The sequence below is a fragment of the Argiope bruennichi genome, chromosome 6 (assembly GCF_947563725.1).
Source record: "Argiope bruennichi chromosome 6, qqArgBrue1.1, whole genome shotgun sequence".
Lineage (NCBI taxonomy): Eukaryota > Metazoa > Arthropoda > Arachnida > Araneae > Araneidae > Argiope > Argiope bruennichi.
The window spans coordinates 114250972-114269598 of NC_079156.1; the positions used below are offsets into that span (position 1 = coordinate 114250972).

The following is an 18627-nucleotide window of genomic DNA, read 5'->3' on the forward strand; positions in this document are numbered from 1 at the left end:
TAATTAATTAAATTTAGGTTATACGTGGTGCAAGCCAAGCAAATAATGTTCAAGGTATAATACTTTTTTCACCTCCTCATATAGGCCTATATAAAATAACTTGCAAAGATGTGAAAATAATCAGAAAAATATTTAGCTAATTATTGCACCCTGTTCTTCATTAAAACAGGAAAAACTTTTGGGTAAATAGCTAATCAATTTTAATAGTGTTTTAGAAAATGTTTATTTATTTTCAGTTTTACTGACTAATATTGCATTTATCCCTCCCTCTTTTTGGAAAAAAAAAAAGAAATTCTTTAATGTCAACATAAGCTATAGAAGATCATGAATAGAAAATAGAACATGGAAAAAAATAAAGTGCTGTGTGGTTGTTCCATTCTGAAAAGAAAAAGAAAAAAATGCTTCGCTGGTATCCGAAGATCGGCGTTAAATATTTTCACTATAGTTATTTATTTATTCCAACCTCCAAGAACACGAATAAAATAACCATTTATTCAAGCACGAAAAAGAAAAGTATAGAAAAATATTTTCTGATAAATGCTATCTTCCCAACTCCAAGCACAATCATTTCCTTCAACGTAAGCAAGCTGCTGTCAAAAGAAGCGGAACGAGAATTATGCCGCCATATTTGGCGAAGTTCTTTGGCGAGACTAAGTTCAACCTCGAGAAAGCAACCCTTCAGTTTCGAGTTCGTGTCAGATGTGCTCGGTCGTGTGTAGCAGAGCACACACAACATTGCTGAAGTACGCGTCGGGGAGGTGAACCAGTTCCACTGCCGCTGCGGACTTCACCGGCGCGGCGTAAATATTTACTTACTGATTGAGTGTTCGTCTATTACTTGGTGTGAGAACAATGGGGGAAGACAGGACCACGTGTTCTGAAAAGAAGCCAAATGATGTGATTGCACCCCCTTGCCGCCACAGACATTCCTCCGTGATATCTTCTTGCTCAGAGGATGCGGAAAGTGAATCTACATCCACTGGATATCCCCAATCTCCTGATGAAGAAAAGGAAGAAGAACTGGAATATGGTCCGGGAATCGTCAACAAATTACGAACCCGATTCCTCAGCATCAGCCTTAAGCAGAATCGTGGCATAAACAGCATGCGGCGATCATGCAGCATGGAAAATTTACTGGATCAGGATAGGCCTTGCAAATCTTTGGAGAAGAACCTTGGAATAGTCAATGGTGTCCAGACCACTACCCCCTGGGGTAATCTAAAGAAGGCGAAGAGTATGGACTCTCTTCTTGCTGAAATGCGCCCAGACTCACCTTCAATGAAGGATCTGCATCTGGAAACCAACGGAGAGAGTAAAAAGATTCCGAGAATTGTTAAAAACAGAGAATGTTGTTTGAGTCGTTTATGCGATGAAGAACTTCCCAAACCAGATACTGTCAAGACTTACAAGCGTATGTTTGAACCAGCTGAGTCCAGAAGAGGATCTCACTGTAGAAGACCCCCGGTGTTGAGAGCCAGTGCAAAGTCTTGTGCGGCTTCTAAAATCAATGGGGTAGCAACCAACACGAGTGCCAAAGTGAATGGAGTAGCCACGAAAAGTAAATGTAGTGCCAAACAGTCACCCCCTTTGAAAGCTCAATCAACCCCCGAGTCTGCACCTGCCATTAATGGAAACGTCAAAAAACCAGTAGTGAACGGAGAGCCATCGAGACCATTGTATAATGGATGCCACATCGTGAAAGCAAGTCCAGTGAAGGTAACCAACAACAGCGCCTTGAAAAATGGAAAAGACGTGGAAAAGAACTTAAATTCTATCAATCGACTCATGAACAAGAAAGAGGTGCATTTCTCCAACAAAGCAGATGTTATTATAAATGGAAACGGATGTCACAATGAGATTTTGAAAATCAAAGCAAATGATGAAGTAGTGAAACAATTTAACAAACCTATTGTCAACAATTTGATTGTGAATGGAAATCTTAAACCAAAAGTTCCATCGAATCGCCCATCTTTGAAGTCCCCTAAGCCTGTACTTAATAAGCCCGAGGAGCAGAAAGTAAATGACAAAATTATTCCTCCCAAACTAAAACCGAAGCTCACCAATGGATTAAAGAAGCCTTTTGAAGTCGAACCTAAAATTGCGCCAGCAGTTCCACCGAGAGAAGTGGCGAAAGATCCCGAGCTAAATAAATCTAAGGTGGAACCCACATCACCTGAGATTGGAAAAGAAGAAATCAAATTCCCAGTTGACGATGAAAAGAAAGATATCCCAGAACTTCAACCTGAAAACAAAATGAATGGTGACATTCCTCTAACAGTAGAAAATAATTCTGAAAAAGAAGAGACAACACCCCAAGACGAAAGATCTCCCCACACCCCCACCGAACCCAAAAAGAAAGAAGATATCAAGCCCTTAGTGAAGGAAAATCGCAAAATCAGTGAAAGGACTGGTCACAGTGATCTTAGAAACACCAGCAACAAACTTCCGAAAGCACCAGTGTTGAATTCCCCTCTTAAACCCGAAAATGGACATTTATCCCTTTTGAGTACAGATAAATCGCATACTTCCAAACAAGAGACAGTTCAAGACAAAGAAGTGAAACGGGACTTCAGACCTGTGAAAAAACAGAAGTCACCCCAACAAACGACATCCATAGTGTTTGATTTTCGTGGCAAGGATGTGGTGCCCCATGTGGCTGTCATGCCTACCCCATTTGGATGCAAGTCTCTTCATCCCAAAAAACGCCCTGTCGTCGATGGGAAGGAAGTTCCTAACGGGGCTGCCACGGATGATGAGGACGAGGATTATGTGGATTATAGTGTCCCACCACCATGTGGTGTGATCTTTGAAGGCGAAAATGTGAAAATAGGCCGGGGATCTATACTTGCAACAAGGAACAAAGATGTAAGTACATTTTATTTGGTATTTGTTACTTATGCTTGAATGTCATTTCCTAAGTCAATAATATGTTTAAAAAATTTTTTTGGACGTCCAAAAAAAAAAAAAAAATTGCAAAAAGATATTTTATATGTAATTTTTAACAGAATTTATAAGTTAAGAATTGCGATATACATCGAATTTATTTCGTTAATTCTAATTAGAGCATTCTTGTTATAATTCAATGATTCTAACAAGAATGAAAAAGAATGGTTAAAAAAATAGTTCTTTTTTTTTAATGGCATTGTGAATCTAAATAACTGTAAGTGAACTTTCGATTTTAAGATTTCTTTTTCATTTGAATGAGTAATATCGTAAAATAGAGACAAATAAATCATAAATTATGTTATAAACAACATTTGCAATTGGATATTATTTTCGAAATATTCTGTATGACATAAGTGTAAAATATTTTCTACGCATACTATATTAGTGACAAACAAAACACTCCTCATTCCAGTTGCATATTAAAATGAGGAGGAAAAATTATTAAAAGAATAAGAAAAAATATAAAAGTTACATGTTGTTTATTAAATCAGAGAGGTTTACCGTATGCGGCAGTTTTCAGAAAATGATTCAAATTTCTGTGTAATATCCATTTTCTATAGTGTATAATATACACCCTATGAAAGTGAAAACTTATAGCATTAGATTCGTTTATATTTGCGTTTAATGGTGGACAAAAATGTATCCGCTTATTTAATTGATCCTTTGTGTCTGATATTGCAGTCTGACTTTTTGACGTGAAGCATGAGTGTGATTATTGGAAATATATTTCTCCATTTCTATTCGGTGGATTTAGAGGGTTTTTTTTTTTAATTTTTTTTATCAGTATTGCTTACGTCTTTTCGCATCCCCCTTCAAAATTTGATTTAAATAGTTCTTCATTTTTATTTAATATATTATACAAAAGAAAATAAAATGTTCCATAACCAAGCACTTGCATTCAAAGATATTTAAAATTGACCTTATCGTAATAGTTAGCTTTTAAAATGAAGAAAATAATTTTAGAAAATAAAGAAAACAATAACAAAAAAAATCGATGCAACAATTATTCATTAACTTTCTCTCCATTGATGCGCTATTTATGAATTGCGAAGTGATTTTTTTAGTTTAAGTTATTAGCATTTTTTTTTTTTTTTTGATCATTCCATTCTAACTAAAGATTTTGCATGAGTTAAAATCCTTGTAAAAACTAATTTTAGCTTCTGTTTTGTATTATGAAATTCTTATTACATCAAAAATAAACCGACTTGACACCCTCCCCCCATATTAACTAAGTGATAAACGCAAAATCTGGATTTCTGGTAGCAATTAAAATGCTTCATTTTATTTAATTTTGTATTATTTGAATATAATTCGTTCCATTAAATTTGATGCTAAAATTATTTATTTACAATGAAATAAAATATACTTTGCAATCAAAAACTTCGATTCACCAATAAAGTTATCGGTAATACAGAAAATATGATATATATTATAATTTTATTGCTAAATCATATTTAATATTTAAACTAAATTTTAACGAGATTCAGTTATTTTGAAAGTAGTAATTTAATCGCAATATCAGAATTAAAGTTTATTTTATCTAACGAATTAACAATATAAAATAATCGTTTGAACCTTGTATAAGATTTTCGAAAAGCAAAATCAGCAAGTCAAAAGCAATTGAAGAATCTATGAGTTGTGTTTATGAAAGAGATAATTTTGCTCTCCACAGAACAGACTATTATTTTTTGTCGTGTCTGTCATTGCATTAAGCATTTTTATTTATTTTTTATTTTGGAACGAATCTCTCGTATCACAAACATCTGCCAGTTTTCTGATTTACTTTTTACTGCTTCGGAACCATCTGATGCTTCTCAAACCATTTTAAGTTAATATATTCAGGTGTTCAGACTTTCGACCGTTTAGGTAGGAAGTGTGGAGGAGGTTGAGAGCGAAACATGGCGAGACGGTAGTTTTCTTTAGTTCTTTCTTTGATTCTTTTTTCTTTTTCAACTGAACGATGTTTTAATGTTGATACGATTTAAAAAGTTTCAATAATGTTTTTTAAAAAGGATATATAATTACTTTCGTCATTTTTAACAATGCTTAAAAGAGATATTAGTTCATTTGTAACGAATGTTGATTTTTAATTTAAGAACTTAAATTAGTTTCTGTAGTTTATTTCGTAGCAGATTTATATCGCTTATATATTTTATATAGAAGTCAGAAAAGAACAGATAGAAACAATAGAGTAATACACCTAATTTTGAATGCTCATTTCATGATGTTAATTGGGTGTATTTAGTTATATGACATTTAAGTAATTTACGAACCATATACAATAAGTGAAAGTATAGAAGACATTCTAGGTGAGGATATTCTAAATATTTTATGCTTTTACAGCCATGTGTTAAATCGAATTAACAAGGTATAAGAAAGTAAACTGCGAAAAGTTATATATTTTTTAAAGATTAAGATTATTTTACAACAAAATAATTTTATTTATTCTTTTTAGAAGACTTCATAAATTAAATTTGCTTCTCTTCTCATTTTTAAAATGAACTTGCTTTATTCTGAAAAAGTGTCATATTAAACGTTTTTAAAATCTTTGTAGTATACTATTTAAGGATTCAAAAAGAATATTTTAAAACTGTTTAAAAAATTGCTATTTAGTTCATTTCAAGAACTTTCCTTTCATTCTATTATGTATTCAAAAATAAATCTACAAACTTCGAGAAATGAAACTTTTTTAGATTTTGCGATTTCAAGAAGTGGAGATTTTTATGGGAAGCAAATGGAATAGATTTGATTAATCTTCCTGAAAGTTCAACTTTTTCTTTGCGCATTTCAGTTTTTCCCAAGTTAATTTTTAATTAAAAAAAAGTTGGAACCCAAAATTGAAAAAAATAAAAATGCTTTTTATTAAATTATGTAAAAAATGATTTATATAAATCCTTCAAAAATAAATTTTTTGCTAGATTTTAATGGGAATTTAAAAAATAATACTTTTTAAGAAAATGATAGTTTTTAAAAAATACTGCTGTTTAAAAATATTCAAGAATAAATAGAATGAAAATTCTTATGGCTCTGAGATTTGTTTTTCGATCCCAAGTGGGACAGTCAGCATAGTTTAAATTTGTAAAAAGTATAATGTAACATTAGTTACCCAAACTCTTAATTATTTAAGTTTCTTTAACAAAAAAGAAAATTTCAATATAAACATTCAAAAACATAGAGCTGATTGATACGTTCAAGTAGTATCAGTTGTTCAGTATTTGAAAAAAACTCAGTTTATATACTAACTGAATAAATAAATATTAAGCATAGAGCTGACTAATACGTTCAAATAATATCAATAATTCAGTATGTGAAAAAAATTCTGTAGTCATTGAACAAATAAGTGTTAAGCACAGAGCTGACAGATAAGCTCAAGTAGTATCAGTTGCACAGTATATGAAGAAAAAAAATGAATAAATAAGTTTTAAGCAAATTTCATCCCCCGTAAAAATAACCATTCCTTTGTAATTTATCGAATTATTCGGATATTCGGTAATCCGGATCTGATGTAGTTTCAATTAATCTAGATAATTGTTGTTCTACTATAGATGAATAAATTGTATGCATTTTTCGTCCAGATGAATTCTTCACTGAATCAAATATTAAATACAAGAAGCTCCAATACTTAGATTCGATCATAATTCCGATAGCAAGAAAAGCAGCCAACACAATCACAGATCTAGGTTGGTGTTCTAGATATCCAGCTGATCCCCAAAAGATTTTGGATCTATAACGTTGATATTATCCACAATTCTGTCCTTTGGAGAAACACGTACAATAGATAGATGGACGAATGGATGCATCATCTTGATAGCATCTATCTTACAAGAGCGACGAGTGGAGCGGTCATATTGTTTATGACCGATCCGTTAACCTGAAATCGTGCACCTGAAGAAATCAAACACTTTCACTCCGGTTTGTTTACTTTCGTAATGCACACACACTAAACAGAACGAGAGAGGGAAAAAATAATGAAGTGGAAATAAATAAAGACCTTCTTCCTTGTTTGATTCGCCTGTTAGGTAACGGTGCCATTATTTTCATATGCAGAAATTTCTCTCGGTTGGTAAATTGAATATTATCATGGCAAAAAAAGGAGTTTCTGAAAGCTATAGTTTAATTGGCTTTGTAATATAATGTAAGAAAAATCTCAGTTTACTTCAGAATGCAGATCTACCCATTTTTGAGAAATAATCCAAAATAATTTAAGAAAAATCTATTTTTGAGAAATAATCCAGAATAATGTAAGAAAAATCCATTTTTGAAAAATAATCCAGAATAATGTAAGAAAAATCCATTTTTGAGAAATAATCCAGAATAATGTAAGAAAAATCCATTTTTGAGAAATAACCCAGAATGATGCAAGAAAAATCCATTTGTGAGAAATAACCCAGAATGATGCAAGAAAAATCCATTTTTGAGAAATATCCAGAATAATTTAAGAAAAATCCATTTTTGAGAAATAATCCAGAATAATTTAAGAAAAATCAATTTTTGAGAAATAATCCAAAATGATGCAAGAAAAATCTCAGCATATTTCAGAATGCAGATTTACCCATTTTTGAGAAATAATCCAGAATAATTTAGAAAAATCCATTTTTGAGAAATAATCCAGAATGATGTAAGAAAAATCTCAGTTTACTTCAGAATGCAGATTTTTTCATTTTTGAGAAATAATCGAGAATAATTTTTTTTATGATAATTGGACATAATTGGGAATCGACCATTATTTTATAGATTCAAAAATCTGTATTAAAACATATATTGATGACAATAGCATTTAAAGATCGAATAATCGCATAACGTCCAATCGATGCCAAGATAAAATATGGATAAAAGAATAAAACTTACGTTATCTTAATTTTACATTTCGAAAAATATTTAAAGAAATGTTTTGCAATTTAAATACGATTTTTTTGAAACATCATTTCTTTAAATGTCAATCTGTAAATTAAACTGAGGGAAAATGATTTAAAACACTCGACATGGCAAATTTAAATCTAAAACACTCGACATGGCAAATTTAAATATAAAACAAGTGAAATTTGTCATGAAGTTACTTTCTGTATAAATAGATGCTTGTTAAGAAAAAGATTTTTTTTAAAAAGATTATTAGATTTAAAAAAAGTTTAAATATTAAACGAAATGTTAGCATATTATCGCACAAATGCAACTTTTACACCAATTTTAAATTCAAGGGAAAAAAAAGTTATCTTTTCAGCGGTGTCAATTTTATTGCCATACATTTTTTTCGCTTAATTTAATAAGTTTTTAAGTATGTTTTGCAACGATACATTTCATTGTTTTCTTTACTACGCTTATAGACACTTGCAATGCGACAATGATAAACTATATTTTTGTGTGCATGCATATGTGTGCACTTCATCTCTGTTATATGGTTAACAGCAAATTTTAATCGGCGGAGTGGACTTCTAAAAACTTTCTCGTATGCTCTCATGTTATCCAATCCCCCCCCCTCAAATAATCGACTTTCGGTAAGGCTATGAATGCATTGCATGGCATTGGCAAAAAAGAAAAAAAACTTACGAGATACTGATATTTCGTGTGAATTCGGTAGTATTACTGAATCTATGTGCGAATATATATTATGGATATCTTTTCGTTCACAATTGAAACAAAAATTTGGCACGGAATTATATTTATAATCACAGGATATATCATATCATGTTTCTTTGATTTAAGCCATTGTGTTCATGAGTTATTGTTCAATCAAAAGAATAGAACGATAGACGATCAAGCATTTGGCAGATTTGTTCAAAATTTGACGAGGTCCTACATTTTAGATAAATCTGCTTTCGTTCAAAATTTGATGAGGATCTACATTTTAGATGATAAGTCTGCTTTCGTTCAAAATTTGATGAGGATCTACATTTTAGATAAGTCTGCTTTCGTTCAAAATTTGATGAGGACCTACATTTTCTATGATAAGTCTGCTTTCGTTCAAAATTTGATGAGGATCTACATTTTAGATGATAAGTCTCTTTCGTTCAAAATTTGATGAGGATCTACATTTTAGATAAGTCTGCTTTCGTTCAAAATTTGATGAGGATCTACATATTAGATAATAAGTCTGCTTTCGTTCAAAATTTGATAGAAATATAATAATTTAATGATAATTCCATACATCGAATTTCATCCGCCTAGTTCTAGTTATCGTGTTCATAGATAGACAGATAGACATAATTCCAAAAATGTGTTTTTGGACTCGGTGATGTCTGGAATGTGGGAGATCAATCAAAATCTCGAATTCGAATTTTTCGATGATTACATTACTTTCTCTTTTATTTACTTCCTATACGCGAAAGTAAAAACAAAGATAAACGAATCAAACCTAAAATTCTATCACCCTCTAATGTTTCGATTTAATCATTCGATTTCTGATTTCATTATTATATTGACTATTTATTTGATTGCAATATTTTTAAAAAAAATGGAATGTGAGAGCATAAATAACCAATTCATTTTCCAATCGGTAAGAATCTTGCGTTTTAAATAAATACAAAATAATTTGTTTATTTTTTAAATTTAATTACAGATTAGTCGCTTTCAGTTTATTTTATATAATATAGTATTTTACATGAGCTTATTATATAGTTTGGGTTTTGAATTTATTACATAACAAGTAATATAAAAAAAATTCTAAAGTCAATTCCTACTTTCGCAAGAATTGAACTCGCATTCGTCACCTTCACGTGAAAAACACTGAAATCCTTGCATTTTACCGATTGAGCTACTGTCTGTTGATTTCAGTTTTTATTACAAACTGCTAAAACTCTATTTAAAGTATTAAAAATAAATTTAATTTAATAATTAATGAATTGATATTTGAAGAAAACTGTATTAACATCAAGTGTCATCCACTACAAGTTTTAAAAAATGTATTTGAATTTGAGTGGATGAATAAAAAGTATTTGATTTAACTATTGAAAATTTGAACAAGATATATAAATATATATAGGGAGAGTGTGAACTAATAGTAGGAAGTGAAAAAAAAAATTTGGTAAATGGGAGATTAAGTCCAATATTTAGCGAATAGGAGATAAGTTCGATATTTAGAAACTTATATCATGGATCGCTTATATCAAGAATATTATTTAGAATCAAAGCTAGTTTCATAAGCATGCAGATTTCGGGACAAAAACGCAACATTGGAAAAACTTCTTTTGCATACAGCTTAGAAAAATCTTCACTAAAACGTATTTCTGCGTTATTCATACCAGATATAAATATTTTTTATTTTTCCCAGGAATGTTGTGACGTATCAGAACAAAAAAATGGCGTGTTTTCCTTCTAAGTGCTTTATTTAGATATTTTGCGATTTCTTTGATAAAGTGCTTTTAGGGAACCATAAAATATTTTTTTTCTGTTGATTCTCAGGTCCTTTGTTGCACGTTGTCGTTTCTTTTGCGATTGATTGCTGCTTTTATTTTGTTTTTCTGATCTTACAGCAGACTTGAGTGGAGCGTTTTTCGGGAATATAATTAATTCAGTGACGTTAGTGCCTTTTAAATGTTGTAAATGTTCCATAAAGAGTGCTTCTTCAGTAAAACGGACCGTTTATGAAACATTCTTGTTAAAATCATATTAGTTACTTTTTTCCATTTATATAGATATGCTGTATATATTATTAAAAAGTCTTTGAGTTTGTTTGTTTGATTATATATATATATATATATATATATATATATACTAGCCGCCTTTGGCGACCAGCTGGTTCACCAATCTTAATGTTCGTTAAAATTTTAATAATTAAATATTTTATGCAATTCCTACTTTAATAGCTTCTTCATCAAAATATTTTAAAACTTCAAATTTTGATAGTCATATAATTCTCTCATAATATTATCAACGCCTTCAGTCATAACGTAATATGTATCTCTCTAATTTTCTGTTAGTTCCTTGTTAGTTAGTTAGTTCTAGTTAGTTAGTTAATTTATACTATAAATTAAAGTGGAAAGGATTCATCTGCAATTAATATAGTATTTTTTACTGAAACAAAAAAATATTTTTTATAATATGATTACTGAAAATAGAGTCACTGAGCATTTAAACTTTATCGGCACTAAAGAATATCTTTCCTAATTTATGTAATATTTCAAGAATTTGTAAACAAAATATTCTCAGATTCATTATGACCAGAACGATTAATTAACAATGTTTAATTTTAAATGCATCAAACACTAATAAAATAAAACGAATCGTTTAAAATAATCGGTTGAAAACAGGTTAAAAAAAATTAAAAAACCGATGTACTTAAAATTATAAGCTTATACAAAAAATATATAACTAACATAAATACAACTTAATTACAAAAACATGCAACTAACCTAAAAATAATTTAAATCATCCGTTGATAATGGTTGTCATGTCAACAATCAGAACACAATGCGCATGCGTGAATTTTCAACGTCAGTTATGGTAACGCAAATGCGTGAGTTTTTCTACGCCAGTTGGGGTAACGCTATGCAGATTAGAAATTTTTAATTTCCTTCATTCTGTTTTATTTTAATTCAAAAGTACTTAAGAATGAATCTGAAAGATCGATTCATTCACAATGTTTAATTTTAAATGCATCAAACATTAAGAAAATAAATAGTATCGTTTCAAATAATCAGCCGAAAAATCTTAAACCTAGCCTCATGACTGTTGGAAAAAAAAACTGAAGCATTACTCATTTGGCGGTGGGGAAAATGAAACGATTTTTTGGCGGGAAAATTAGTTTTTAATTAATAATTAAAATTCTAATTAAAAATTCAAAAAAAGGGCTATCCTATCTTTTAAGTTAGATCAAACTGCACATGGTGTGCAAATTTGATTAAAATCGGTTAAGTAGTTTAGGAGTCCATCGCGGACAAACAACGTGACACGTAATTTATATATATTAAGATAAGATTGGCGGTGGGGAAAATGAAACAATTTTTTGGCGGGAAAGTTAGTTTTTAATTAATAATTAAAATTCTAATTAAAAATTCAAAAAAAGGGCTATCCTATCTTTTAAGTTAGATCAAACTGCACATGGTGTGCAAATTTGATTAAAATCGGTTAAGTAGTTTAGGAGTCCATCGCGGACAAACAACGTGACACGTAATTTATATATATTAAGATAAGATTGGCGGTGGGGAAAATGAAACGATTTTTTGGCGGGAAAGTTAGTTTTTAATTAATAATTAAAATTCTAATTAAAAATTCAAAAAAAGGGCTATCCTATCTTTTAAGTTAGATCAAACTGCACATGGTGTGCAAATTTGATTAAAATCGGTTAAGTAGTTTAGGAGTCCATCGCGGACAAACAACGTGACACGTAATTTATATATATTAAGATATATAATAAATTCGTTTTTTACATGCTTAAAATATTTTTTTCCTTTTTAAATTCAAAGATGCAAACTCTTCTGTTATCGTGCTGGCTTTTGGTTTTTACTCTGTCTCTCAAAATCTAATTACTGTAATTTTAACTGTCTAACAGTGATCCGCCGTTTTCCGTGGATATCACAAACTTCACTTCAAAGAACAGGTCAGGTTTGTACAGGTCATCGAATATGTAAAAACCTTAATTTGAACTATCAGTTGCCTTTTCACTTTCTTGTATACGAAATATAAAGTATTGCAATCAATCTCGAGATTTTGACAAATTTTCTAATTTCCCCAAATTCAAAGAAAAAAAAACAATTTGGCACTGTGTCTGTTTGCTCCTCTATTCGTCTGTCTGTCAGTCAAATTTAATTCCTCTAATTCAAAAATACTTTGAGCTAGATGGTCGAAATTTGGTTTACGAACAAATTTGTAGATTTCTATCAAATTTTAAACGGTATCCACTTAAAGGAAATATTAGGTGCTTGCATGTATTTTAATCAGCGACATCTATTGGTAAACATGCGAAGTATCTATATAAACATAAGGGTTTTGGGTTTTACCAATTTACAATTACTTTATTATTATCATTTTGAAAGTTTTCCATTTAGTATTATTGAGTTATTCAGTGTATAAAGAGCCCAATCATGGAATGCTCCAAGTTGCATTATCGGCATTCATTGCTTTTTTTTTGTTTGATTTGAAGAAATCTACTGCCGTAGCTCATCAGAAACTTATGGTGGCATTGCTCCGTCATATCCCACTTGTCGGTTTTGGTTTCAACGATTTAAGAGTGATGATTTCGATGTCAATGACCAAAAACGGCCAGGAGAACCAAAAAGTCCGAACACAATCGATTGCAAGAATTATTGGACGAAAATGGTAAAAAAAAAAAAATATAGAAAATGATGGCGAATATTTTAATTGATATATATTTCACCAATTTTTCGCAATAAATGTTTTTTTTAAGTGAAAAAATGATCGAAATACATGCTAGCACCTCATACGTCCGTGAACTCGACTACAAAACGTAAAGTGTCAGATAAATAAAATTTGGTATTCAGATTTAGCATCTAAAATGTCGATTCTTATTCAACTTTGGACAAAATCTGTTGAAAAGTTGATCGTCTGTTAATCTGTATTTTTTGCGTGCTTATAAACAAAATCATTCACGAGTGCAGTGACTTAATTTAATGGAATTCGGTACCTGATCTTGTAACTGCAACTGTAGTTCCATATCAAATGTTGGTTTTAATCGAATGGATAAAAAGCCATTCAAAATATGTATTCGCATATTAGATTCAGTACAAATAACAGATTCCTTTACATTTCGTTGCTATTTTTCGCTAATCCATTGCAAGGCATTCGCGGGCTAACCGAAGGTCGGAAATTTTTTGTGGAGGGAGGGGGGATAAGATCTTTATTTAAGAATACGCAAGAAAGTTTCGGAGAAACCACTCCCCTTATCTTGTTTGCATTTCTCTTAAATATTCATTGCTTGGAATCATTTTAAAAAGCATCTGAATAGTGTAAAGTCATTTTCATTATTTTAAAAAAATATGCATCAAGATTAAAATGAGCTGATTTTCGATGCAATCAGCAACTGCCAAAGTATTTTTTTTTAAATACCTCTAAACAACTGAATTTCATAACTTTACATATGAAATGTAAAACATGTTTTTAGCAGATTCGTGTCCGAAGAGAAGACCTGTTTGAATTTTTAGCTTCGATTTCTACCATGAAAATGACGTCAGTTTACATCGCTATATAAGTGTAAAAGAGACCAACATTTTTTCCTTCAGTGGTTTTACAATGAGATTCTGATAGGGATTTCTTTGACACGTGTTGATTTATGCAAGGGAATTTTAGGTATCTTTAAAGGAATGTGGTAAACATTACGGATTTTTATTCCTTCACTCGGAGCTTGAGAAATGCATAAGTAAGCATTTTTATAGAGCGCGTATAGCATTAATTAAATAAAAAAAGTAGGAATTGGATCAGGAAATAGGAGAACGTTTTAGAATGAAATTAATATGAACTAAATTAAGATAAAAATTAGGAAACTAATTAGAATTTAAATTAAATTAAGAGATATAATTATATATATATATAGCATAAATTGTATACAAGTGACTAGATATTAGTGATTTCATCTGGGATCTCCTGAATGTTTCTGGATTCGACATTTAATTTTCCGGATTGCCCTGTTCTCTTTCTTTTATCAGCAAAAAAATTCACTCCCTATATTTTAAACGTTCCTGAACCTGGTGAAAGTATTTTAGAATTATATCTATTTGCCTGTCTGCGATTATGGTACGTCAAAAAATGCAACAAATTAGACTGATGACGAGATTTGATATGCTGTTTTTACATTAAGAATTTAGATTCCTGTTAAATTTTGATTAAAATCTGTCTATCTGTCCGTGTATATGTGAAAACTTTAATTAATAAAAAGTAATACACTAGATCGATGATTGTTTAAAGATTTTATCTTATTCTCATAAAATAGTAGTTTAGAAGATATCGGAATGTTTCATTTATAGGAAAGCATAGCATATAGAAATATAATCACAATATCATTCATCGTATTAGAATGTAAAACTTTTCATTTCATTCATAATATTTTTTTAAGGTGTACGTACACACTTGAAGATTTTTTTTTTTTTAATTTTAACTTTAAAAATCCAGTTTTTTTACAGTAGGTCATTAATATATGTTTAAACTCATTTCAGTGAGAAAAAAACCATATTACACTAATTATTAATTAATTAAATAATATTTAATGAGCTAATTAGCCTATTTTTTGAAACATGATATCTTAAACTCTAATTTGTACAGACACACAATTCTTGTTGGAAATTATGCCTATTATTAGTCTTTACGTTGTCAGCCTCAAACAAGATATAAAAATGTATAGTTTTTTTTAAACAATTTTTTCATCAACGATGAATGGAAAAAGCGAGATTTTTCTGTAATTTTAACTTTTAAACAGCTATAAAAAATTTATTTCTATGAATATAACTTTGATTGAGGCACAAAACATCCGCTATTTCATACACATTATTTTGATATATAAATAACTGTATTTGGTTCATTTCTTGTTGAGTTATGAATGTTTGAATGAAGCAACATAGTGGAAAAATATCATTCTTCCTAAAATGAGTTTTAAAAACACCGTAACTAGAGTTTTTAATGAAAGCATCTCAAGAAAAATAATTATAACTCGAGAAATATTTCGAATATTGACAACATCTTGGTATCGTTTGAAAGCTAAAGGGTCAGAGAACATTATTAAGCAATAAAAAAAATATTCGATATTTGGAACGATTTTCGAAGTTTCAAGTGTGTACATACACCTTAATCTTTTCTAATCAATTAACCGCCTTTACCGATAGTTTGGTTTGTCGGGTTTAATAATTGCTAAAAACTTCAATTAATAATTTGTGTAATTCGGTCTTAATGGTTTCCTCAATATATATATATATAATATAAATTTCAAATTTTGATAGAATCATAATTCATACTGTTGTCGAAACCTTATGTCGCTTTTTTAATTCTGCTATGTTTCCTCCTTATTTTCTTTCTATATCTTTATATATCCAATTATGTCACTGCAAAGAGAAGCAGTATTTGAAAATGGACATATTTAAAGAAAATTTTCCCCATTGGTTGATTCAAAAGGTAAATTTTAATTATAAATACAAGAAAGTTTCAAAAACTTTAATAAAAACATGTCTTATAATCAAAATCTGCTCAGCATGGAAAAATAATTCGAATGTTCCGTAGGTGTTTTTGTTCAACAATGAATAAAAACACCTGCATGAAATATTAGAAGCAACAATGAAAATGATTCGAGTTTCACTTCAACAATAAAATATATTGTTGTAAAATATGCTTAAACATTTTAAAAAATTAATTAAAAATAGAAAAAAAATTATATGGCGAAAGAATTGATATTAGACAAAAGATAATTTTTTGAATTTTGAGATGATATAAATATTATTTTTGTTCGGTAATATTTTTGAAGTTATTACGGCAAAACACCGAAATTTCGCACAAAAAGCTCCAAAATGTTACTTAATTTTTAGTTCATAAAATTCTAATTAAAATCGCAAAAAAAAAAAAAAAAAAAAAAAAACCTTTGACGTAGTCATTTCTACCCTCCAAAGCATATGTACACCAAATTTCATAACTCTAGGTTAAGCGATCTGCTCGCACAGCGCCAGCACACATACACATACTTTCTGCTTTATTATTAGTAGAGATTATATTGCCGGCATTTTTTACAACTCTTGATAAAATTTACTCATCCTTGAGCTAGATGTATGATATCTGGATTGTCATTTTGTTTCAAGAATAGTAGATTTTTTTTTCCAAATCTTCTTCGGTTTGAGTGTTTTTTGTTCTCTTTCTTCGTATGAAAACGACAATTTAAAAATGTTAGATCAATAAATTTTATTATATGATCATAATACCCAAACTGTTGACCTGTGTCTGATTTTGGACTAAATCTGTCAAAAAATAGAGCATATGTTTAACAACTAATTGATTAAATAAATTGGCTTCGAAAGCAAATAAAATTTGCGAATTATCATTTGGCAACAACGTACGTGATCTTGTGTTGCTATTTCTGTAGATTAGCAGTTGGGATTCATTTATATTTCAAAATGACAATTTAAAAATATAACAAGTTAGGAAACTGAATTTTATTATGATCATAATATCGAAACTGTAGATCTGTGTCTGATTTTGAATTAAATCTATCAAAAAAAAAAAAACCTAGATTGTATGTTTAGCAAATAATCGATTAATCAAATTATCTCCGAAAGCAACCTGAATTTGCGAATTATCGTTTGGCAACAGCTTAAACGATCTTGAGTTGCTATTTCGGTAGATCAGCAGTTGGGAAATTGCAGTTGAAGAGTTATAAACGGCCCGAAATGAGTTAATATATTGATTTCCTTATCCCTATTTTAGACCTATTTGCTGTTTTGAAGCTTATAGTCATTTTTTTCACAAAAAACTTCAAAAAAAATTGTTTATAAAATGCCATTCGTAATTTGAAATGTAAAAATTGTATTTTTGTCGAAATTTTTTTTTACACATTTCACTTCATCTATAACAGGCAAAAGTTGCAGGAAACATAACAAAATTTTTTAGCAGAACTGTTAGTTTTCTAAAAACAGTCTTTTGCGTAAAAATAGGTGTTATGACCTCAATATTTAACAGTTCGTCTTTGTAAAAATTACATTTTGTTTCCCTTAAGGAAAATTGTTTTTCAAATTGAGCAAATATTTAGTTACTACCAAATATGCATTACATTTGATTGTAATTTATGAAGTCAGCTTTGTGGAAATAGTTTCTTTTTTAAATTTTTATTTCCAATAATCATTTTCGATCAGGGAATTTTCTGATGTGAAATGAGGATTTGGTGAGAAATACATCCCGCTTCCCATTTCAATAATTTATTTTCGTACCAAAAGCTAAGAAGTTGCTGTTGTCTTATTAATAAAATAAAAATACAGCTTTTTTTTTATCTGGCAGATTTTTTTTTTCAAATAATAAATACATCGGATATTTCAAAATGAAAACGATTTTTGATTGTTTTATATTTTTCTCATATGAATACTATTGGCTGAGAATATGAAATCAATTAATGAGATTTATCTTTTATGGTATGCGTATTTCGATTTCGTTTAAACAAGAATATAAAAATTATATAGAACGGTTTTTTTACTGCTTTATTTTATAGCGTTTTTAGAAAAACATTAAACTTTGATTTAAATTTTAATTTAAAATATTTGAAATAGACTCATTTGTGAACTTAAGATTTTCTGATAATTTTCTTATTGATAAAATTAGAACTTTTGTTTTTTTTTCTATTTATTATTATATATATTATTGTTATATATTCTTATTCAAGTGATTATTTGGATATTTTGAAATATTAACGTATGAATTGACGTCGGATCAAATTAGACATTAAACCGCAACTTTTTAAATATGGATGGAAATTTATAAAATAAATAGATTGTATTTTTAAAGAAAAATTTTGTGTAAATAAGAAATTGCTCTATTTATATATGCTTTATTTACATTCTTGGTGTAAGATTTAAAGTGTTCTAGCTAATGGAGAACAGAATTTCTTCTTAAAATAAGAACGTTTTTATAGTTCAGCAAAATAATTTTGCCTTATTTTTTTTATTTTATTTACTAATAAAAGTTATGATCAGTAAAAGTATTGAATCGGACTCGGAATTTAATCTTTCATCATGCTTCTAAAATTGGAAATGAAAAATAATTTATGACGGT

General features: G+C 29.5%; 1 protein-coding gene across 1 annotated transcript in view; it reads left to right on the forward strand.

The window, feature by feature from the left end:
- The first annotated feature begins 678 nt into the window (after positions 1-678).
- LOC129972319 (uncharacterized) overlaps positions 679-18627 on the forward strand; it is a 139934-nt gene continuing 121985 nt past the window's right edge. Inside the window, exon 1 of the mRNA XM_056086415.1 lies at positions 679-2865. Coding sequence (XP_055942390.1) covers positions 853-2865 — 2013 coding nt within the window. The 5' untranslated portion in view covers positions 679-852. The remainder of the gene's footprint in view (positions 2866-18627) is intronic.